The sequence below is a fragment of the Drosophila novamexicana genome, unplaced genomic scaffold (genome assembly GCF_003285875.2).
Source record: "Drosophila novamexicana strain 15010-1031.04,08,12 unplaced genomic scaffold, DnovRS2.1 tig00000009-arrow-pilon, whole genome shotgun sequence".
Lineage (NCBI taxonomy): Eukaryota > Metazoa > Arthropoda > Insecta > Diptera > Drosophilidae > Drosophila > Drosophila novamexicana.
Genome location: NW_020824766.1, coordinates 676,332 through 701,851, shown reverse-complemented (window position 1 = coordinate 701,851; position 25,520 = coordinate 676,332). Strand labels below are relative to the sequence as shown.

At 37.2% G+C, this 25,520-nt stretch overlaps 1 protein-coding gene across 3 annotated transcripts in view; it reads right to left on the bottom strand.

The window, feature by feature from the left end:
- Positions 1–4,277: 4,277 nt before the first annotated feature.
- The window catches only part of LOC115766840 (serine/threonine-protein kinase NLK2), an 87,826-nt gene continuing 66,583 nt past the window's right edge, over positions 4,278–25,520 (bottom strand). The window contains exons 2-8 of one of the 3 annotated variants that reach the window (XR_004018337.1): positions 18,927–19,056; positions 10,772–10,827; positions 8,845–9,436; positions 8,569–8,770; positions 8,395–8,488; positions 7,315–7,796; positions 4,837–4,894 (exon numbers count right to left, since the gene is read on the bottom strand). Coding sequence is in view for 2 of the 3 variants with exons in the window: in XM_030710888.1 (XP_030566748.1) it covers positions 4,840–4,894; positions 8,395–8,488; positions 8,569–8,770; positions 8,845–9,436; positions 10,772–10,827; positions 18,927–19,056 (1,129 nt within the window). In the remaining variant the exon portion in view is untranslated. Of the gene's footprint in view, positions 4,895–7,261; positions 7,797–8,394; positions 8,489–8,568; positions 8,771–8,844; positions 9,437–10,771; positions 10,828–18,926; positions 19,057–25,520 lie in introns of those variants that run through there. The other 2 variants (XM_030710888.1, XM_030710896.1) reach the window with 2 other exon arrangements.

The following is a 25,520-nucleotide window of genomic DNA, read 5'->3' as shown; positions in this document are numbered from 1 at the left end:
AAGAAAAGTTACACACACGTCGACATTCGACATTTGACTTTTGACTCGAATATCGTCAATGAGAAGCAATCACAAAGTTTCTCTCTCTATATATAAGTATATGTTATTTATATGCCACTATAAGTACACGTACCATAGATAATATATCGTTTAATTATAATTTCTGCATGTCATGTATTTACACAATTTCACTTTATATTTTGGTTTTTCTGTGCAGTTTCCAGCTTGGGTTCTAAACATCTACGAGTACATTCATAATCTGAACTTTTAAATGGTAGTGTGTAGGGGGGGGGGGGGGGGGGGAGGGGTGAGGGGTTGGCTAAGTTTTAAGCATGTTTTCTACTCACATTTACATCAAAAATTTGTTAATGCATCGAATATTTAATATATCTTTTTTGTTTTTGTGTTTTTTTTGGTTAAAAAACTGTGTCACAATTTCTACAAACAGCCTTTTGTTAAACATGTTAAACGTACATTTATGTATTTTGTATGCAATAATTAATTAGTTATTTTTTGTTTAAGTGTTTTACATTTTATAAACTTTTCTTTACATGTTTGTTTTTCTTTCTTTATAACCTGAGCGCAATTTTTGTTCTGTTAAGAAAACATGATCTTTTTATTTTAGTTAATGCTTGCCAAAAATTTGTTAATTGCATTTTTGTTTGCTTTTTGTTTACTTACTGGCACAAATATTCTTGTTGAAGTTTTGCATTTGAATATTTTGTATTATTTATGAGGGATATTTAACAGCAGCCTCACGAACCGCTCAAAAATGCTTTATAATAAGGAAATGTAGCAAAAAGTGTTAATTAATATTTACCTGTACTGGAATATATCTGACGAGTGTTGAAAAGAGTTTTCTTTTCAGTTAATCTTGCATATATTGTCCATACATACACATAGTATATTTGTATATATATATATCGCATATAGTGCTAGGTTTGGTTTATTCTTGCGAACAAAAAAAAATGCATACACGTATTTATAGCTATAAATTCTAATTGCAAATGCATTGGGTTTGCGGTCTACTAGACGGTACGGCACAGGTGTGCCACAAGGTAAGTTGCAAAAGGAAAATCAAGGAATAAAACAAAAGAGTTGATTCGTTTCTTTTTTTTTTTGTTTTGTTTTTTATACAAACAGGTTTACACAATTTTCTTTATTTCACTCTGCAGCCATTATGAAAAAAACGTAGTCTCGCATATTAGGTAGTTTATACGTAGGTTCTACTGTATATAATTAGCACATATAACTATGTAGTACTGCTCCACAATTGGCTTTAGATCAAATACTAATGCTTTTTAGTTTTAGTTTATCGTTTTTACTTAACTTAACTAACAATTACACAAATTGGCTCAAACACACATTAAACCTTAAGAATCCATTATAGTTACGTTTATATTTCGATTTTTTAAAGGATTTATGTTCTTCTTCTTCTTCTTTTGATAGCAATTGAAAGTTGTGCAAAAATGTACATGTCCATCAGGATTCAGAGTAGAATCTGATCTATTATATATCTATATATATATATGTGTGTGTATAGTCATATTTGTTGCTGCTTTAACTAAAACAAAACTAGTTACGGCTTACAAATTACTTGGATTAGCACATATATACATATACGTATGCATATGTATGTATGTATAAGTATTGGTGGGGTGTTAATGTTATGTACATGGTGCTTACATAAAGTCAAAACGAAATTTATGCATTACATCAAATATGCTTCTATGCATGTGTGTGCATGTGTGTGCATGCATGCATGCATGCATGCATGTATGTAAAATGTGCTTAGTATCTAATTTACGATGATAATTTTGCATTGTATTCGTTTTTGTTTATTTATATTATTATAGTTACAGATTACAATTAATAAACTAAAAGTATATACTTTATATTCAATGTGTCTGTGTGTGTATGTGTGTGTGTGTTTTAGCCTTAGCATTCGAGTGTCTGTGTGTGAGTGTGTGTGTGACCAAAGACTGTAGTCTATATATATATATATATGTATATATTAGAAAAAATGGTTATTTATAAACAAAAGTAGCGGCTATGTGGGAAAATGGAAAAGGAAAATCGTCTGTTTTGAGGGGCGAGCATTTGTCAAAATGAACCGTTACATTTGCAGTTTTCAGCCACGATTTCCTTTTCGCTTTTCATCATGTTTTTTGTTTTTCGTTTTGAGATCTCCGTGAAAGTTTGAATTCATATTTGTTTTCCATCAATTCTTTAATGTCGTCTTTAAGCGTACGCTAAATTAACGCATATTTAAGTGTATTATATATATATATATGTGTGTGTGTGTATACATAAATATATATTTATATATATGTGAGTGTGATTAAAAACTACATACATAAGAAAGCAGCACAGTTAAGAGTCGAAGAAATTGGGTTTACAAATTGGCTTCTAGTGAGCGTATTTTTTTTTTCATTTTTTTTTTGCGCCTACAATTTCGAGAATTTTAACGTTTTATCAAAAAGACTTTACAAATTACGAATACACAACTACACACATGTAATGGATATATATGTATGTACGTATATATAAATATGATTTATATATAGTTGGCTACATTTAAACTCATAATTCAAGCGTTCAAAATTTGCAATTCTTCAAACATTTGGCTTTCTACATTCCGCGTGCTATCCAAAAACATTTCTGACATTTATATATATTGCATATAGGCGCGCTTGTCAACCATCTCTTTTGTAAGGAAATGAGAGAACTCAGTCTTAAACATACATACAGTTAAATATATATATCTATATATATATATATATGGGGTCTAGAGATACTAATAGATCTATGCGGAACTGGCGCTCCTTTAGCTATAGCATTTAGTTGGCATGAGCATTTGTTGCTACTTAAAAAGAATACAAAGATTAGGTTGAAGATGGACTTTAGAGAGGGTAGATGGGGGTGGAGGGAAGGGGGGGGGGGGGTGGTGGCTTAAAGAAGGAAATTAAACTATATTACAGTTAAACTAATTAAGAATATAAACTAACTTGAATTAGCAAGACGTTCAAATCCCGTTGCTAGACAGCCAAGCACACACGCACACACACACACACACACACACACACAGAGAGAGACGGAGAGAGAGAGTCTGACTACATATAGTAGTTCGCCTTATCGAGTGCTGCCTGTCGCACTGTGGCATGTGCTGTGTTTGTGTTTGTGTTTGTGTTGCTGCTGCTGCAACTTTTGAGCGCCTGTGCACATTCACTGGGGGGCAGTGTGTCGTCCACTTGTTGGTTTTGCTTTTAACTAACATTTGCAACCTACATAGTATATACATACATATACATATACATATATATATATACATACATATATATACATAGTTGAAATGCGTGCGCTACAAACTAAAGATGATTTGCCTGCTGCAGCAAAACGTATTAATAGTTAGCATAAAATTACAAATAATCATAAATTGTGTTTAACTAAGTATTAGTATTAGAATTATTACAAAAAATTAAATTGTTTAATTGCATAATTGCTTGAGTTATGCAATTGAATCAGTCCACTGTTAAAATATATATTTTTCTCAACTAATTTCGAAAGTTTTGCGTGCTTTTTTGCTTGTTATTATTTTTTGTATTTTTCCTATATGACATACAGACACACAGATGTACATAAACAAACACACATTTGATTTATAAATACATACATATATATATATATTGTTTTATATATACATATATATATATAGAACTGTGTGCGGCATTTATAGAGCCATTCTACATATAGTTAGAAACCAGTTTCAAAATTGAAGCGCAATAAGTGTGAAAAAAATTGTTGTGTTTTTCTTGTTAGTTTAGAAAATTGTAATTAATTATAGTTTATCTTAGTTTCTTCTTCTTTTTTGTTGTTGCTACACATAGAGTTCTACACAGATAAAAAACGAATTCATTCAATGTGTGTGTGAGTGTGAGGTAAATTTGGCAAACAAATTTGTTCTTGTCTGTGTGTGTGTGTGTGTGTTTAAATATAATATTATTAATATATTACTTTTTGTTTATTACGACGTCTATGTGTGTGTGTGTGTGTGTGTGTGTGTGTAGTTTTGTTTTGGACTAATTGCTAATTAATTTACATAGATTTGCAAAGCGCTTAAAATAAAACATTTTGTTTAGACCAAAAATTTGTTTCTTTTTTTTGTTTTGTTTTGTTTTGTTTTGTTTTTCTACCAATTTTGTCAAGCACAACAAATTGTTTTTGTTGCTCAAATTTGTGTTGTCTACGCTTTCAATTTGTTTGCGTAATTTTTTGTTTTTTGTTTATAATAATTTTCTTCGAATTTGCTTGTTTTTGTTTTGTTTTTGTGCCGCTGCCTTAACAACAATTTCGCTTGTTGTTTTCCTAACTTTTCTTAACTTTCGTTTCATTTCTTTTTTTTTTAGACTAGTTTCAGTTGAGTTACGTTACATTTTTGTATGTGTTTTGTTTTACTTGTAGCTTGCTTTCATTTAAGCCTATTTGTAGTTTTTGCTTTTTTTTTCGTTTTGTTGTTGTTGTGTTGTTTCCTTAGTTGATTTCGGTGGTGGAATGCTTGAACTTTTAAACAAACAGCGCTTAAAAGTGTTTTGGCGCCTTCGATTTAAACCTTGTTTCATCCATTCATCCTGCCGCTCGCGAGGGGGTTGCAGGGGGGCGCTGTTTACAGCGGGGCGCTGCGCCTAGGCCCCTTGTCCGTAGCTTATGTGCAGCTAAATAGTATTATATTGTTGTGTATGTGTGTGTGTGTGTTGTTCAAGTGTTTGCTGTTGTTGTTGTTGTTGTTGTTGTTTGAGTGTTGCTTTTCATATTTTAGGCAGCAATCGCCTCATTTTGCCGTCATTCCCATTGATGCGGCGAAGGCGGCAGCTCCGAGGGATGCGCCACAGTCGAGCTGTTCGGTGAGAGAATAAACCAAAACATAATTAGTTGCCTGGCTTATTGCAAAGCATACTTAACATTTAGATAGAGAGAGAGAGAGAAAGAAAGAGATAGAGACGTAGAGAGACATGCAACAACTATTAACTAACATACAACATAAGAGTTATATAGTTAAGCCACAGTTAAGACGTGGTAAAAAAGCATTAAGCACAACAACCAAAATAAATAAACGAGAAGACAAACTAAATACAAACAAAAATGATGAAAATAAATATAAACAAAAGGTGTGTTGAAAGCCCACAACAAAAAAGTGAAATACATGAAAACTCAAGACAACAAACAAAACAAACTAAATACAAATCATAATATTAGGAATTCTATGTTTTATTTGATTAATTCTGGACTTGAAGTGAAAGTTGTTCAAGCGGCATATTTCAAGATATATTTATTTTTCGTTTTTTTATGCTTGCTTTTCAAACTACTTTCTTTTTGACCATTGTCACTGCTGCTCAACTGCACTGGAATATATATGTGATGGTATAGTATTATAAATCTAAATCGGATTTTCAATTTGAATTTTGCTGTTTGTTGTTGCTGGCAGTGTTTAAGGGTTTAATGCTATGTGGCTTCTATATTGAGTGTGGTTGCAAATGTTTTGGCCAAATTCGTGATATGCAGAGCTTCATTCTGGGCCTAAACGGGGCTGGGCTTGTGTGGATGGGCTGTTTAGTGTTTGGCTGTCATAATGTACAAATTATATATTTTTTTTTTTTGTATTTTTTTTGTGCCAAATAAGAATTAAATATTAGTTTCGGCACGCCGAAATTTTAATAACCTTGCAGTTTTATTATGTACATTTTATGTTTTTAATTTACAACTTCTTTTACTTTTTTCTAAGAACTGAACTTTAATAAAAATCTGGCTATGTTAGCTAAATGATATGATTCTGAATTATATGCAAGCTATATTGCCAGAAAGCAGCTGCAGCAAGTTTTAACAATAAAGCTTGACTGGGTGCTGAGTTCAGATAGGTATAGTTAGACGAACTTATAATTGTACTGCTAGAAAAAGTAGAGAATTCTTTGGCAAGCCGAAGATTCAATACCCTTGTAGACATTTGCTTTTGCAGATATGTGAGAAGTTTGTAGCTCGTTAATTCTGAGTTTGATGAAAATATCTTGGAAAACAGAAAATGTTGATGAATATTTTACAGCTCTATAATATAGTGCTCCGATGTTGATACTTGAAACTTATGATTGGTAAGATTGGTCAAGCTGACTTGATAAAAAAGTTTTCCGTGCAAAAATCTACTGTTCAACCGTTCGTTCCCATTGCAGCTATATGATATGGTAATTCGATTCGGCTGGTTTCGATAGAAAGACGGACTTATGGAACGTTTTAAGACGCTAGACTATTAAATTGAGAGACAAGTGTGCATAGAAACAGACAGACGGACAAACAGACTTGGCTTTATTGACTCGGCTGTCGATGCTGATCTAGAATATTTATACTTTCTGTGTTAAACGTTTCATGAGAAAATTCGAATACCCTCTAGAAGGTTAGATATGTTCATTTTATGATCAACATTTTAAAGAGCTAACCGCAAGGATATTATGATTGTTTAAATACCGAATTATTATCAATTTATTGTTGTTCATTTATGTGATGGTTATGGTTCTGTATCTGTGTGTGTGTGTGTATGTGTGTGTGCACATTCGCTATGTAAAAGGTAGAGCTGAATAGTGTAAATGAGTTGATTGAATAAAATTGATATTTAATGCTGTACACAATATGCGAATAGATATGTTATATGAGTTGCAAAAATGGAAACACATAAATTGGCTAGGGGGGGGGGGGGGGGCGTGGGGGGAGAGGTTGAGATATGTATGTATATAATGGGGGGCATGGGGTTTATATGATTATAGTTTTCAATTGGATTTTTGTTGCTTTGTTCGAAATGTCCATGAAAAGTGGTGCGTATTATTTGTTGGCTCTTTTTTTTTTATATTTATGCATTTTAGTTACTTTGTTTTTTTTTGGGCCAATTGCTGTTGCATTCGTTTTTGATTATTTCGGCGACCAGTTTCTGACATTTATAAACAATTTTGCAGTACATACGAGTTAGAAGTTGCCATTTTTGGTTTGGTTTTAAACATTTATGTACACAAATAACCCATTTAATTAATTAATGTAAGGAAAATAATGAGTTAAGTCATGTTTCAAACTTAAAGTATTAAAAAGTTTTTATACACATTTGCGATTAACAAACAGAAGAGGTAAAAAAAAAAAACAAGTATACATATATTGTATATATATATATATATGGTGAACATAGGCATTAAAATCATATATAACAAATTGTAAATGATAGTTTTTGTTTTTTTTTTTTTAGCAAATGTATAGCTATAGTATGTAGTTGCTTAATCAACAGACCTAAAGATTCAAGATCGCGCGCACATGGGAGTTGCTGCTGCCGAGGCCCCCACAATTGCAGTGTATCGATATATATATCGATTCGATTCGATAGCTTGAGTTCTTGCTTGCTTTCTTTCTTTTTCTTTCTTTCTTTCTTTCTTTGCTCGCTTGTCTTGCTTTCCTGCTTGCTTTCTTTCTGGCGGCAGTTTTGTATCTAGTTTTACTTTGTGACTTCTGGCTTGATTCTTGGTTCGTTCTGTTTTCTGTGTTGACTTGACTTTATTGGTTTGTATATATATATATATTGTATTTATCGGTAATCGGTTTATCGGTACGCGCCTAGTACTTGTACTTGGTCTTGGCCTGCGCAGCGGCGTCGGCGGCGTAGCAGCGGCAGCGGCAGCAGCAGCGGCAGCAGCAGCAGCAGCAGCGACAGGAGGAGCAGCAGTGCAAGTTGTGGTAGTAGTGGTAGTAGTAGTAGATATTCTCATTCTCATTGGCTTAACAACGCAAATATATAAATTAAATTTAATAGAATTGAATTATTTTATTCAATATTAATATCGATGTTCAAATAACACACACAAAAAACGATATAGGAAAAAAAAGAGAGAAACAAAAAATTAAAAAATTGTTTTAATATATATATTATTTTATATAAGAGATATCAACAACGTAGTGGAGATAGAGATTGAGAGAGAGAGAGAGAGAGAGAGAGAGAGGGAGAGAGAGAGAGTTAGAGAGAGAGAGAGAGAGAGAGAAAGTTAGAGAGAGAGGTAAGCAGAGTTTGGGGCAGGACGGATTCGGACTTGAAGCGGTGACAAAACAAAAACTTTGCCGTCTTGAAAAAGAGAGACAGAATGTGCGCAAAAAAGTTAAGAGAAGAATTTGATTTTTCAACGAATTTTTTGAAACAACAACAAAAGAATATATATAAAGAGAAAGAGATAGAGATAGAGAGAGAGAGAGAGAGAGAGAGAGAAAGAGTGTGGATTTGTGGTTGGGTTATGGATCAGGGGGGTTGGAACGAGGGCATACAATTTGTTTGTAGCTGTTACGCAACGTGCAAGACGTGTTTTATGGTTGATTGCAACTCACCTGGCGAAACTCTTGAAGGCCGCACTCTGCGGATTAATGCAGAGCGGTACACGGCCCGTTTGCAGCTGCTCGGCAATGAATTTATGCATTTCCTCTGTAAAAATGTTATAGCAAAATAAACAGGGTTAAACGTGGACGAAGTTTTAGTTTAGTTTTATGCATTATTCGACTTACCCTTCACCTGCTGCACGGAGGTGAGCTTGCGCTCCCATAAATCATCAAAGGGCTGCCCGGCGGATGGCTCAAAGTCCGCCGTATACTGACGCATCCCGGCTGAGGTAGTGAAACAGCATTTGCACATGCACGAATGATAGCGCAGACGACCCTCATCCAGATACGGATGCGCCAGAGCATCTGTCACAGAAATGCGCTTGTCCTGTGTGTTCCGGGTGGGTAGGAGAGGGTGATTAGAAGAGAAGATTGAGTGCCGCCTAAGTTGGCTGAACTTACCGGATCAAAGACAAGCATCTGACATAGCAAATGCACCGCCTCGTGCGTGGCATGCGAGCTGAGCGTGTAGAGTACCGAGAAGGATGGCGGCTTTGGGGCACGCCTCAGCATGTGTGTGCGTGCGCCCTCGCAGGCGTGACGCATGTCCTCCATGGTGGGTGTGCCCAGCAGCTCGGTGATCAGCTCCAGCTGCTGGACAGGATTCTGCGCCTGGAACAGTATACGCCGGCCGAGCAGCTCGCCAAAAATGCAGCCCACCGACCAAACATCCACCGCGGATGAATAGTGGCGCGCACCCATGAGTATTTCGGGCGCCCGATAGTATTGTGTGACCACCTCCTGGGTCATGTGCTTGGCCTGATCGGGCTCCTCGACGCGTGCCAGACCAAAGTCGCATATCTTGAGCACACAATTCGAGTTGACCAGCAAATTGCCCGGCTTTATATCGCGATGCAATATCCGTGCCGAGTGCAAATACTTCAGGCCGCGCAATATCTGATAGAGAAACACCTTGATGTGATCGGCAGACAGATGCTGTGGCGACACTATGATCTTGTGCAGATCCGATTGCAGCAGCTCAGTTATCACATAGCTAAAGTACATTCGAGTTAAGGAAGTAATCAATATGAAGCACATTTGGCAGATACCAATGCATGTCCCCCCCCCAGCTCTTGATAAACTTTTCGATTTGTTTGCTTTCAACTTTTTCAATTAAGTAGTTTTTCGCTCGCTTTTAGCCACCACTTTGATGCGCTGAAAATAGATTTTTCATTTTCATTTTCACGGTCGCCCTGCCCCCCCTCAAAAGCTGCCAACATTTTGCCTAACTGTGACCCAAACAGCTGCGCCTTTCTAAGGTTTAAGTCTGTTAAGCTCCTGAGTTGGTTGCGAGTCGAGTGCGTGAGTGTGTGGAATTATCTTTCACATATTCAGGCAGACTTTGTTCAAACATGTTTGTTAATCTATTCAAATTATTTTTCTTTTATAATCTATTGTTGACATACGCAATATTGTTGATGTTTGTGCTGCTTCCCTTCGTGTATTTCCCAATACTTTTGCCAATGACACGTTTTGGGTTTTAAATTGTAGACGTAACTTTTTCCGCCTGTGGAAAATTTATATACTTATACCCGCCCTATCTTCATATCTTAAGCCCACTTTTCTTCCAGTTGGAGTTGGAGTTTCCAAAATCGATGAAACATTTCTTATAAATATAATAAAATCGGACAACAAATCTTTAAACTCCGCCCAAGCAATCTTTGACTCCCATTTTCCATCGAGCGTAGATTGTGCAAAAAGTGTGAAACACTTCCCAAATGAAGATGTCGAATGTGTGAAACACAACTCAAATGAATTAGAAGACTTTATAAATTAGTTTGTGGCTTGATTGAATGGCGTAAAACAGAATTCATTTGAACTTTTTCGCGACGTGTTGGAATGAAATTTCCCAAAGCTTGATTTGAATTCTTTCTACCTCTTACGTCTGTCTAGGGCTGTGATTTGATCCGCAATTAGTCCGTGAGTCAGTCAATCAGTCAATATGTCAATTATAAATATATCCCAACTCATCTAAGATCAATATTATGATAACTAGCTTCTATAAGTTAATGAAATAATCAATTGCCTCACAATATAAGATTTGAATCGCCTTTAGCTAGCAAGCTTAGTATTAGAGATAACAATATCACGTATATTATCTATATATATAGAAAAAGGAGAAAAATATCTGGTTTTTGATTGTCAGCCCATTTCATCCCAGTACAGCTACATCTTTTACTTGTACCTGAAACAGTAGCTGAGCTCTTAAAGACCTGCAATTCCCTAAGCTGATAAGTTTTGGATAAACGCCTCAAAATAACAAAATTTGCATATACCGCAACTAGTTAGGCTGCATTAGTTGATTTTTTTTTGTTTTAAAAAAGGATACATTTCCTGAAAGAAGTCCAAATGTGGTGGCTGTAAAATGTCCAAAGCTGACAGCACCTGAAATGGTAAATATAAGAGAACAAAACGTTATTGAGTTACGTTAATAAATCTCGCACACAAGACACAATGTAATAAAGAGACGAGTGTGTTTATTGGCTGTGGCATTAGCAGCATAAATCTTAAGACAATGCTGCAGCATTACACCTACAACAGCAGCAGCAACAATGACGCCCATTTGAGAGCTGGTTTCATCTTGGTTAGGATCATAAATTATGCACTTCAATAAAATATAAATAAAAATCAAGCTCGCAGCGCATCAAATGCGCCATTTAGTTGCATGTTAAGTGTCGCTGCCAGGCACTAAAATGCCACAAAGTTCAGCAGCAGCAACTTGCAACAACTACTTGCAACTTGCAACAACAACGTTGACCCGTTGATGATGTTTAGCGGCAGATACAAAACACGCCACTGTCTGCCGAGCTGCTTCGGGGGAGTTGTCCGTTTGTCTGCAGCAGAAGGCAACGGCTTTAAAAAAATATATATAAGAAAAAAACAAAAACAAAAAGCGAAAATAATAAATAAAAAACGGGACGAACCGGCAAGAACTTGATGGACAGCAGAACACAAAGGCAACATCCACAGCAGCAACAACAACAACAACAACAACAACAACAATAACAACGTTGGACAAGCGTCGACAGTGCCAAAGCCCTCAGCTGCTGTCTCCTCGCCTCTCCCCCCGCCCTGCCCTCTCCCACTACCGCTCTCCCTACGTTTTTGTGCAGAGCCAAAGCCTGAGCTTCCAGACAAGCGCTGATTTATTTTGCTTGCGGTCAAAATGATGAAGGAACTTCCCTCCACCAAAAGGCCAGTCGACGGCCACATTTGCCGCAATCCCCTCCCCCCCCCCCCACGCAGCACAAATCTAACAAGCAAGAGGCACAGCTGCGCGGGAGCGGGGGCGGGGCAGTTGTGTGTTGCAAGCAAGGCTGCAAAACGGTTACAAATCGAAACGCACCGGTTCGAAGCACAAATTGTCATTTATTTCTTATTATGAATCGAAACTTAAGCCAAATTAGTTCAAAATGAAAACCTCAAAACGAGACACTTCTTTACTTGATTGGCTTTTCTTTCATAGAAAGAGCCAGTGGGAAAATATTTGATAAATGACTTAAAATAATATAATAAAATATAAGAAATATAATAATAAATTATTTGTGACTATGACTCGAAACTTAAGCCAGATAAGTTCCAAATAAAAAAAAACTCAACTCGAGACATTTCTTTAATAGATTTCTTTTTCTTTCATAATGAAATCTGTAGCCAGACCTCGCAGCAAAATATTTACAAGCTGCCTACCTATTCAAATAATATAAATAATTATATTAAATTAAATTAAAGTCTTCATTTTGGACTTTTCTAATTGTTAGTGCAAAAATGTAGATGTAAATTATTTAATTAAAATGTTGCAAATGAAATACAAATCAAGTTGAAAATCAAAGCGCAGCTTTCAGTTTCACGAAACGCACCTAAAGGCAGGATTTACTTTTATGGCTTTACAGCCCTGGTTGCAACAGCCTGTGAGACACACGTGTGTCGTGTATGTGTGTGCGTGTGTGTGTGTGTGTGTGTGTTGCAACACAGCTTGAAAATCAATTTTCAATATCAATATGCAGGCCCAAATTTGAGAAAATCAAGCGCAGAGAAAATGCGAATGCGTGTGGCAACAAATATGTTGCACAACACACACACACACTCGCACACACACACACACTCTGTTGTTAGCCCGTTTTGTTGTTGTCGCTGGGCTGTCTTCCCCGCTGCCTGGATTTCTGTGTCGGCAAAAAAAGGCCACCAAATTGTTGCGAACTTTTTGAGGAATAAAAAAAACAAAAAACACACACAAAAAGTGCCGCCGCGCTGCTAAGCCGCCGTTTTCGAGTTGGCTTTAAGTGGCAACAGTTTTTAGCTTTTTTTAGCCTTATTACTTATTTTACATTTTTTTTTTTTATTCATTTACAAAAGCTGCTTCTGAGTGTCGAGTCTTTGCGGATTTCGCAGCGTCTTTGGCTGCGTTTTTGCCTCAGTTCTCTTGTAATATTTCAATGCTGTGCGCTGCGGTAATTTGGCGACTGCATTTGTTGCGCTTGCGGTTCCACAACAACAGAAAGAAACAAGTAGCTATAAGGAAAAACAATGGTAAGTGCCACAAAGCGAAGCTTGAAAACTTAAACTTTAACTTTAATCAGAGACGTGACTTTTATGTTGGAAATGATATCAAAGCAGTATAAAAAATATATATATATATTTTTGATATATTCGATTTGAAATCTCAAACGATAAAAAGGCTTTGACAAAGTAATGAAAGTTATGACCTCAACTTCAAAGTTTTGTAAGGAACATAGATGAAGATCAAAAAGCTTTCAATACTAGAGCTCGACTAGGGATATTCCGGCATCTTTTTGTATAACATGTTTAGTTTTCATAAGATTGAGGTATCTTTTATATTGCTTTTGAAGTTAACAATTAAATATAATTTAATCATAACTGAATGTTGGCGTGCAACCTAAAAAGAATATTTTACATAAAGGGACTACCCCTATTCTTTAATAGCTCCGCAAGTCTTCTCTGACAAGTAGCCCCCCTTTTGGTCAGTGCATAACAAAAATCTTCAAGTTAGTTGTTTTAGCTGCTTGCTGCTTGTTTCGCACACAATTTGTTGCAAGTTGCCGTTGTTGTTGTTGTTGTTGCCGCTGCTACCTGGGCCCGCTGCACTGTTGGCCTCACACGTGCGTCGCAGCGCTGCGCTGCAGCTAATTAACATTTCGCTGTGGCAGGCAAGCAACGCAATCAGAAACCAAATTTATGCAGTTCAAAATTGCCAAGCTTTTGGCTGCTGCTGTCCTTGAAAGTGCTTACAGAGGTTTTTAGAGAAAATACAAAGAAACATAAAAGAAGGGGGGCAAAAAAAAACATAGTTGTTCTTAAGCGAAACTAGGCGTGTAATAATACTAAACACAAACAACAAAAGCAACAACAGCAACAACAGCAACTAACGAGCTGAGCAAACAACTTAGACAACAACTTTGCTGAGGTGCAACTACAGAAGTTGCAGGTGGCAGCAGCAGCTGTGGCAAGCGACGAGGAGAGGCAACATTAAAAAGAAAAAGAGCATACTTTGAGCAAAGCTAACATAATCAGGAACAGCATCTTTTCTGACCCCGCCCCAAACACTGCACGCCCTTTGCGGGTCTTTAGCTGATTTCAGTTGAATTTCAAGTGGCAACAACAACTCGACTCAACTCGTGTCTTTAAACAAAAGCAAAAGTGTTGCTGGCGACATTTTCATAGCCAGCTTAAAATTCTAGCTAAATAATTGTTGCGGCCAGCTGCTGACAACATTTCCAGTTGTTGTTTCTTTTTATTCTTCTTTTTCCTACAGACTAATTAAAACGCCACAGATATTTGTCAGAGATTTTGTCAGCTGCTGCTGCTGAGACCTTGAAAATGTATCAGACAGCCAGGTGGAAAATTGTGTAATACCTTTTCCAGCTAAATAGAAAAGCATAAAGCGAAAAAATCTGGCAGCAGCTGCGCTTTAGCGAGAGACTGGAAGACAATTCAGTTGAGCTCAGTTCCACTTGGCGTCGATTGCCAAAACATAAACAACTCCGGGCGAAACGCATCAGAAATGAAATTGACATTTCAATTGGAATTTGCTGCGCCAAGAAGTAGAGCGTCTCAAATAATAACAAAATTTGCATGCAATTGATGCCAGGCATCAAACTCGAAACTCAATCATTTACATCAGGCTGCAGGGGAAGGGTTGAGTTGATGGCAAATCAAAGGCAACACTTCGTCGCCGACTAAAAGCGGCGGCTGCATGTGAGAAATGCTTTTCAATATGTGCGCCACGTACGTTGCAAAATCTTTTATTGAAATTCGCAATTGAAATAAGCAACAACAACAATGCATAATGGGGCAAACATTTTGCAGCGATTTGTTAAAATGTGTATTGCACACATTCACACATACACATACAATGTGCATTGCAGAGCAAACACACACACGCACACACACACTTTTGGCATTCTGTGCCATATAATGCAAAAGCAATTGAGACGATTGCCAGTGCCTTTGCTGTCACTCAAAGCGCTGATACTGTGTATATGTTGTGTGTGTGTGCGCGTGTGTAGGACTTGGGAATTGTTAGGGAATTGGCAAGAAGCAAAGCAAACTCTGGCAAACTCATGCAGCAGCCATGTCTCTACTCAGAAAGAAAAGCGCATCGTGCAAATGCGCACAGATAAAAGTATATATATATATATATATATATATATATATATATATATATATATATAAATATATATATGCAACACATAATAGCAAATTTGTAACTAAAAAAAATAACAAGCAAGTCAAGCGAGTTTTCATAATTTTGTTTTCAAAAAAGTTCCACAACAAACTTTCTATTCTATACAATACAGTTGTTGCTAGAACTGTTTGCGAATTCTAAGAGAAATCTAATTCGATTAGGTGTGTATATTAGGTTACTTCACTAGAATTGAATATAACATAAATTTTAAGCACCATAAATAAAGTGAGCCCTTTTCTAGGCTGCTTGAAAAATTTTCTACTATGCAGCCCGATTTTGGGCTAACTGGACGTTGGGGCTTGATTCAAATTAAATAAACATTAAACGAGATAATACGGATACCTTCAAAACACCGAAGATTGAATACCCTTGTAGACATTTGACTAATGGTTTCGCAGATATGTAAAAAGAGTGGGACTCGTAAATGCTGAGTTTGGTTAAAATATCTTTAAAAATTGAATATTTTGCAGTAAAAAAAACTTATTTTCTACCAAATCTGAATTCCCACATATTTGTTTTCCAAAATTAAGTCGCTTTATATACAAATATATACACAGTTGTAGCTAAAACTGTTTGGGAATTCCAAGAGAATTCGATTCGTCCTGACTCTCAAAGTAATTTATTTAAGCTAAATATTACAGATAAAATAAGTAAGCCCTGTTCTTGTTTACTTGAAGACCTTTTTACTATGAAGCTGGTTGGAGATTGATTTTTGTGAGAAATTAAATATTGTATGCTGATAACAGTTTGCATTTACAACAAATTGCAGTTTCTAGTAGCAAAAGCCTGAAATTGTGTTCAAGTTAATTTACCTTATATGAATTCCCATTGGAATTTACGTTCGCATAGCTCAGTTGGTTGTCGGAATAAAATCGTAATATTGCGAACGCTCTTCAAATTCAAAATAGCTTTTAATGAAGGCTTCTCACACACCCACACCATTATATATATATTCCACCCACGTGATGAATGCTGTGCTGTGCTCTGGTCACACCTTAACGCCCATTGAATGCGACGTCTCGAGCTCATTTTAGGTTGATTGCACTTGCTAAGATATGACAACGGCGGCGTTGCATGTAGGAAATGGAAATCGTATTGAAACAGGAAACAAACAATAGACATACAGCAGCAGCAGCAGCAGCAGCACACGTCAAGCCTATTTTTCGTTTTCGTTTTTTTCTGCTTTTTCATAAAGCACTTTGCATATTAATACAAAATTTGCATAGGTGTTGCAAGGTGTTGTCATGTGTGGGCAGAGTTGGCTTCATTAGGGCAACTCTTCAAATGCATTGCACAATTTTGACTTAAAGCTAACTAAATTAAAGAGTTGACTTGAATAGAATAGCCTGAGCCCTATCTGTCTCACCCTCTCTATCTATCTCTCACACTTTGAATGGCGCACAGTGTTGGTAAATACACGAATTTGTGACATTTGAAGTTAGCTTCAAATCATGTGTGTCAAATAATATTAGAAAAGTACGCCTAACTCATTTTAGTCTAATGACTGCATTGACATTTTGGCCTCAGTAAATGTCAAAAAACTATCTATATATAAATGATAAAAAAACAATATAGAAATGAAAGGCAAGTTGCGGCACGACGAACATTAAATACTCTAGCATATATACTTTATATAATTTTTCAAATATATTTGGTATATATGATTGGAGATTAGTAAAGATTATTGATTGCTGTAAGATAAAACTAACTTAAAAAGAGCAGAAGGATTTTTGATTTAAGAAGTCAAACTAACTTATAAAGGAGAAAGGTTTTTTGTACAAGAAATTAGGTTCTTTCTATAAAACAATAAGATACATTTGTCTGAAGATTCTGTTCAGGTAAGATATCTTTAAAAATGAAATCTTTTCTCAGAAAACAACATAACTTTAGACGGATAGTTATTATAGCAGCATCTATGATAGATGCATGATATGATATGATATAATATAATCCCAGATCCAAGCTTGATGACTCGAGAAACAAAGAAACTACATCTTGATATATATTCTCATTTAGAGTGCGCTTTTTCCACTAAGCGCTACGAAATTCGTCATTAAATTATAATAGCCTTCCTGAAAAAGGGTGTAACAAAGCACAATCAGAGATCGGACTGTGCACGTGCCCGTTGGAAAAACGAAATGTAATATTCAGATAAATAAATTAAAGCAAATCGACACAAAGTCACATAAAACTGGCCATAAAATTGCCCACAATGCAGCTGGGTCGACCTCTGTTCGCCATTCGGTGATATTTTAACATTTTATTAATAATTCTAAATGTTATATGCACAACAATAATTCTTTGAAATTTCGCTGCCATTTGCTGCCTGTCCACATGCCTCGCTGTCTGCTCTGCTGTCAGCCCCCCTCTCGGCCCCTGTCAGCCCCCCTCTCGGCCTCTGTCAGCCTCCTTTCGGCCCCTGTCCGCTTGTCGCCGTGTTAACAAATTTGCATGCAACAAAATGTTGGGCAGTTTTCAAGTCTCAGAGTTTTTTTTTTATCTGCTTTTCTTTACAATTTGTTGTGCATAAAATTTGGCTTGTCATAAATTTATTTGGCCCGACAGCCTTTTGTGGCAACTGGCAGCCCCGAGCGCTGAGGGCGTGCCCCGATGTGGGCGTTACTTAACAATATGTTTGTTGATTTTTTCATTTTTTTACCTTACAATTTCTTGTTACTCATTTGAATCTGTGCATGCGCAACGGCAACTGCAATGAATATGAATGAGTTAATTAGTGCTATGAATGATTGATTCACAACTGTCGGGCAAACAGATAGATTCGAGCCACTTTGGGTACTCAGAGAGCTCAGGACATGTGAAATATGAAACTGAAATGTTTTAGGTTTTGGGGCTAAAGTGTGACTCAGTGTTTGTCTGAATAAAAGGTGCCACAGTTCAACATTTAGGCTTTTGAAGTGGTCTTTGTTTCGTTTGGGTTTTAGTTTAATGTCAAATTTGTTAACAATTCTATTCAACTTTGAACTTTCTGTGCACACAGTTCAGTTGTCGACGAGTTCTCAGAGTTGTAAATGCCCTGAACAAATTTACATTACACTTAAGTGAAGCGTTTAATTAATGACAATAATTACACAGCCAATAAACGACACTTGCTTGTCACTAAAGCAACAACTGCCATGCGATTTTGAGCTGAGGCTGAGCTCAGAGGGCCATAAGGCGAGTATTTTTGCAGGCCTGTCACAGGAAAGGGCTCAACGTTTAAATTGTAAATAAAAAAAAAAAGAAGAATAAAGATGAATATAATTGTTAATAAATGCACACACAACAGTTGAGCACGAGCTAAGTTGAGTGAACGACCAAAAGATGCGCTTTACACACAAAATACATATGCATTTTTATAAAATGTAAATGCATATGCATAAAGCAGCTGTTATGCCCGGTTGGCTGTTCAGCTTTACAGGCATTACAGGGTATTAAAGCCGTCAGAAATGGTGCGCATGTTGCGCTCACTGCGTATGCGTAATATGCAGGAGTGTGTGTGTGTATGTGCGTGTGTGTGTGGGAGTATAAAGTAAAAAACAGACTCAAAATATTTGCATTGCGTGCGGATAGTGCCTGTCGCAACAAGGGCTCCAGCGGCAGCAACAACAGCACAAATAATCGAATTGGATTTTTTAATTAAATTTGATGTCATAAACGCGACGCGTAATTAAATGTAAAACATTTTTTATTCTTTTGTTGCAAACGTAACGTAATTTCACAACGGGTTTCGTATATGTATCCATAGTAATATCGTGTATAATAATAATATTGCAGTACTTACGTTCTCATGCTTGAAAAAGCAAAGCATTTTCAGTTCACGAAAAACGCGCTTGGATGAGACCAAAGATTGAAACACATTTGGCAGCTTTTTCAGTGCGACGCGGCGTCCATCGCGCGGATCTGTGACGGCCCTGTAAGAGAGAGAAGCAAAAGAGAAGTTAGAGATAAGTTGCTTAATAAAAGGGAGCACAGTTAACACATTTGAGTCTAGACAAAATTCGGGAATTTAAACAAGTCGGAAGAGTATAAATATTAATAGATAAGTTACACGGTAACAGTAGATAGAGAAGCAGAGGTAAGTTTAATGTAAGGGAGTACTAATATAATAATAATAAAAAAAAAATATGTAACATGGTTAAAAGTAGACAAAAATGTTGGTAAAGATAAGTTCCATGTTAAAAGAGAGAAGCTGAATTATATTAGAATCCAGAAGAGCCGGAGGAACATTCATGGATAAGTTGCGTGGTAAAAAATATACAGAGAGACTGCTAAAGATAAGTTCCATGGTAAAAGAGAGAAGTTTATGTATTCTAAAATGATGCAAATTTGAAGCAATAATGGATAGGTTACACTATAAAAAGTAGATAAAGAAACTGTTAGGTTACATGGTAAAAAATAGGCGGAGAAGCTGCTAGAGACAAGTTCCATGGTAAAAGAGAGAGGTTCCAGAAGTTAAACAATTCAGAAGAGCAAAAGAGCATTTATAAGATATTTAGATAAGAGATATGTGGTAAAAAGTAGTAGATAAACGGCTGGAGATAAGTTCCAAGTTAAAAGGGAAATGCTGAAGAAATTCAACAACAATAAGTGAAACTTTGATAGATAAGTGTCATGGTGAGACAGAGAATTCAAATATTAATTTTGTATAGAGTTAGCAGCCGTTTAACAATTAGAAAGAGTAGAAGCTTTCATGGATAAGTTGCAGAGTAAAAGCAAAATATTTAAATACAAGAAAACTTAGCGATAAGTTTTTAGGTAAATAGCAGAGTGAGAAAGAGGGAGAGAGAGAGCTTACATTAACAGCACACACTTCAGGCAGAGTTGCGAAAAGAATGGGAACTAAAGTTTGCATTAATATCGTCGAAACAATAGACTCTCACAAAAAGCTGCGAGGCACTCGAGAGACACAGAAACAAACAAACAAACAAGCAGGCAAACGGAGAAAGCACACAAAACAACAAATGTCGATTGTTTTTTGTCTCGCAAAAGTGGTTCATTGAACTTGGCTAAAAGCGAACGACTGGCAAGAGGCCTACAGCGCCTAGAAGTATGCAAGCACTCGGCTACACGTACGCTTCTCCCTTCCGAATTGATAAACGTTGCAAATTAGCAGCGCAAAAAGGTCAAACAACAGACGAGACGCAGCTCATGCTACACTTTGGCTGTGATGCCATGCCCGCCCTTCCCACACTGCCACGCCCACTAATTTGCGGCAAGTGCGTGTGGTGCTGAGCTGCAAGCAACGGCAACGTGGTTGTCGCCGCTGCGGCGTCAACTCGAGACAACAACAATGCGATGCGCAGCTTTTAGCTAGAGTTTTATGATGCCATTGGCCATGGCCAAAAAGTGCGAATGTCTGAGCCAGAAAGGGCGACGACGTCTTTGTCGCCGTCGTCTGTCTGACTCACTCTGCAGTTGCGAACATCTATTTAGTTCGCGCTACCCGCTCACACTGCGAAATTGCAGCCGAAAAATATTTTTGTTTATGGTTTTAAGCTTTGGAGAAAATATAAGAACGGTTTTCTTCTGTTCTACGAATACTAAATACCCTTGTAGACATAAGACAGACACGATTTTGCAGACATGTTCTAGATATCTAGAGAATAAATATAATTTTTCATAAAAAATGTATCTCGAACGAATCTTCTTACAGGGCGATATAGTGTTCCGATGTTAATATGAGTTTGATGAAAATATCTTGGAAAACAGAATCGATTGATTCTCCTGATGTGCTATATAATAATATAGTGCGATATTGATAAGATGTGGCTCATATAGAAGCAGCATAGCTTGTACAACAAAAGACGAATTTGGTCAATATACTTGATAAACTAAAAATGCTTCCATACAAACTACTTTTCGACCGATCTTGCTTATGGCATCTATATGATATAGTGTTCCGATTCGACATAGCAAAATATTCGTGCAACAAAAATCAGAATCTCTTCAAGACATCATTATTATAGCTTAAAAACTGAGGGATAACAGACATGACTTATCGATAGATCAAGAATATATATACCTTACGCATCCTTCTTCCAGGTGTTACACACTTCATCACAAAACTAGAATACTCTGCCTATAAGGGCATAAAAAAATATTACGCAGCATCTTATTTTTACCAGACTTGTCAAGTGTTTCTCCAAGCCTTCCGTCCCAGACTTCTCCTGCTCCCCCCGTATGTCTTTATCTACATCTATGAAAAGTTGCCTGCCGTAAATCTTTGGAGTCGTCGTTAAGCGTTGAAATTATGGCAAATTGCTGTAAATTGGATTGAATTTCTCGGCGTGCAGATGACTCAGCATTTGCCGCCAGCTCCCCGCGCGGTTTTCTACTTTTTTTATTTTTTTGTAGTCTACAATCGGGCGCTCGTCCCGGCCATTTGCATGTCTAATGGCAAACGGGCCCAACTGGCGGCCTCTTAATGATAATGAGCTGATTATACAAATCGAAACATTGTGTTCCATATACAGGGTATTATGCTAAAATAGCCGCTGGCAAAGTTCTCCTTTGCAAAGTAGACGCGAATGAAGTGTTTTACGGTTTATTAAGCATATCGCTTAAGAGCTCAAGTGCTTAAAGAGTTAAATGAAGGAGTAAACGAGTCCTTAGATGCTGCTTTTTCAAGATCGAATTTGGTTCAAGGCAATTAAATAACTATACAAATATATAAATATACATTGATTCCAAAATAAGAGACGGAATTCTATTTTAAATGAATGCAAATCAATCTTAGTTCAAAATTGCTCTGTGGAAAATGCGAGTCAAGGATTTTTTTGGGTGAAGTTTTAAGTTTAGAACGATTTGCTTCACACTTAAGAACTCAATGAATGCTGCCCCGATTTTGGAAATTCAATTAAAAACTGTGAAAATATTACAGGTCTAAATTGAAGAAGTTAAATCCCAAATTTAGAGCATAAAACTTGCCATGGCTAATTCCGGAAAATGCCCGCTAGTATTTAAATTCTTAAGATTAAGATTCTTGATTTATTAAAAATCCAATTTATCTCTTTCTCTTCTTCAATAGAGTCTCTGCCCGATAATGGCCATCAGCGACCGCTGAGAATCAAAAAAAAAAAAAAAAAAAAACTCTTTGTTTTCCTCATCAATTTGGTCTTCTTTTCGCTCAAAAACTGCGTCATTTAGTTGGTTACTCTACAAAAAAAGAAGAGAGAGACCTTGACGTCAAAGTCAAATCAAAAGGAAAATTCAAACATCTATTTTCTGGCAGACACACACACACACACATTAATATTTGATGGTCATCTATCAAATTGAAGAAAAAAATCAAATATCGCTCGCCCGCTGTCTGCAGCTTCGTTCGGGTCTGTTTGTCTTTTATTATTATTTCTATTATTATTATAGCATGTCGAAGCATCAAGTTACCGAAGAAAAACCAACACACACAAGCGGAAAATTCAACTTTAAGAGAGCAGCATCCGAGCTCTATCTTAACTTTTTTACTACGCATTTCACAGTTCTCGAAGTGGGTTAAACAAATTTTCCTTTTTTTTTCTCTTTTTTTTTTTTAAGATGAAAAACCACACACAAGAAAAATTGAAGAAAAATCGTTGAAAAACTAAGACAAATAATTCTGATGTAGACAGTTGATAAAATGTTGGTATTTAGGAGGGGAATCAGGGGCTAGGGGTAAAGGAATGGAGCACAGAGAATGCCGCCGCCTTCGTTGATGATGGATGACAAACGCAAGCACACACACACACACCACATGGGCACACACACATGCAGTCACACACACACGCACAGCATGTGCTCTCGAGTCGTAGTTTCTATGTCTCTGGCTTTGTCCTGCTGTTTCCCTGCGCTACGCCCTTTGGATTTTTTCTCGTTCTCAATGGCAGTTAATGGAAAATCATTTATCATGTGCCGGCACTTGAGGCAGCAGCTTAAAGAAAAAACAGATTCTTAAGAGCCCAGTGAAACAAAAAGTGCCATAACTAAATGATAATTACCCAGACAGCAGACAGCAGCCAGCACAAAAGCTGAAATCCTACACTAAAAGATGATTGTCTGCGTTGTTGTAGCTGGTTGGAGGCCCTTTTTGGTTGGAACTGTTGTAGGGCTCATCAATTTGTGCTGGACAATTTGTGCACGCAATGTGAAAACTGTAGCAAATCGTGGCTAGTCTTTTGATTGATTCCACAAAATTAAACCAGAGTCTTACAGCTGAGCGTGTCTGACAGTTAGATACCCTGTGTATTATTCTATATGAATTGCTATATGCATGCTATTCGAGTGGTATGATAGTTTTGAACATTTAGTTAGATAAGTCTTGGAGACAGTTGGAGAGAGCATCTGGTGAGGGTACCAAAACCTAGATACCCAATTGGGTTATTCATATCCTAATAGTTCCTGAGATCTGTTAAGGCTATGCAAATCTTACGAGTAGGTAGATCTTATGTTGTATGAATCATATATTCCTTAACATATTTCTTTGTATCTTTTTCTTATTCTTATATATCAAATCAAATATTTCAACACATAACTTTGCAGTTCTCCAATGCCTTGTATTCATATATATCTTGACATATCTTTGCAGTTTTATATTTCCTTGTATTCATCCTATTTCATATTACGTATTTCTCAAAATATCTTTGCAGTTTTACAGCGCTGCTACTCTATCTACCCCTCTATTCATTGAAACAGGGTACAAAAAATAATCTTGACGCGTTTGCTGCACAATTGGAAATTACTTTTTGGTCTTAATGCCGGACATGCGCGCAGGCTTTTTATTCAGTTGCAGCGCGAACATTTCGTGCTCAAGTGTCGACTGTTGCATGCAGCAGCACGGCTAGCCGGTTCAAGTGGGCGTGGCACCGGCTACGGCTCAAATCTAATCAGACAGCAATGTCCGCTTGGTACACGTGATAAGCAAAAGCCAGCTGCCAAAATTGAAAAGGATGAGTATTGGGTAAGTTCTCTCACTTGACTTCACATTCGAACGGTTTCAGTCCTCGCCGACGGGCATCCCAACGGTCGCAGCTGCGTCTTGTTTTCACCAATCGCAAACATTTGCTGTTGGCCCTTTTGCCTTGGCAGCCCCCCCTTTCCCCACCCTCACTATCACTTTTACATTTCTGGTTTGATTTCAATGCCCTGGCATGGGGGGTTTTATGATTCTGCCATGACAGAGGCCTCTTTGGTCCCATATAGTATATATACTTGATCAGCATCAACAGACGATTATATAAGCCTTTTCCATATCAGCAACTTCTTATCAAAAGCGGACTAGCTCTATCTGCAAGGCCTTATCAAATCTGACTACGATATTATATGGATACAATCCGCTGGGACCAAGGCTTGCCATAAAATCACTTCCACAAGCTAGGGTATTTAATCGTCGGTGTGTGCCTGCTTTCCTTATTTTTCTCTTTTAATCTCATTTGATTTCTTCTGACATTTTGCACATGCTTTTTGAATAACTCATCACCAGGTCTGTCCGGCTTTATTCAATTCTTAAACTGTTCCATCGCATTCCACAAACGAGCATTCTTTGCCCGCGGCCTTAACTTGCTCGTCTGCTTTTGGCCTGCCCCGCCCACCGCGGCACACCCGCCCCCCTTGAGCAGCGACTCATACAACCCCACATTGCAGGCTCCTTTGGCAGCAGCTCCTGTTCGCCGTTCATTGAACTCTGCTGTCAGATTTCTGTGCATTTCTTTAAATAATTTTTATGAACAGCTTTTGAGGCGCGGCATTAAATTGAAATTTGCGTTGTGTTTGCGCTTAACCGCGCGCGTCATAAAACGCGCGCAAAACGCGCTCGCGACATTTGCCATTAAACAGAGTGTGTAATTGTTCAATTACCAATTGCATCTTGGCCATAATCATAACTCATTACAGCATGAATATCACAACTAATGCCCAAGAAATCATATTGCCTGCTGCATTACACGGCGACGAGTGTGTGGGCCGAGGGGGAAGGGGAGGGGCTGCAATACGGATTTGTAAATGAGTAATTTGCATTGTTGCTACTCCAAAATGGCATCAATTTGATTGTCTCAAACGTATATATGCGACATATATATATATATTAGTTTATATATACATATATATATATATAAAGCTGCTCAGTCTGTTTGTTGATATATCTGTTCTAATGCTGGTGCGTTCTACACACAACAGTTCAAACCCTATGCGGGCTCGTAGACAGGCGACGAATATGAGAGATATTGCAAGAGATTTTTTAGATTAACTATGTGAAATAAAAGGGACATAGAAGTTAAAGAGGGCTTTGACGCTAAACAACATAAAAGAAGCAATTATATTGAGATAGGTATTCCCCGGCCTTGTCTTATTCCCTTCCCTTTTCCATAGAAGCGTCCTCATCAACTGAGCCTTTTAAGCCCCTTAG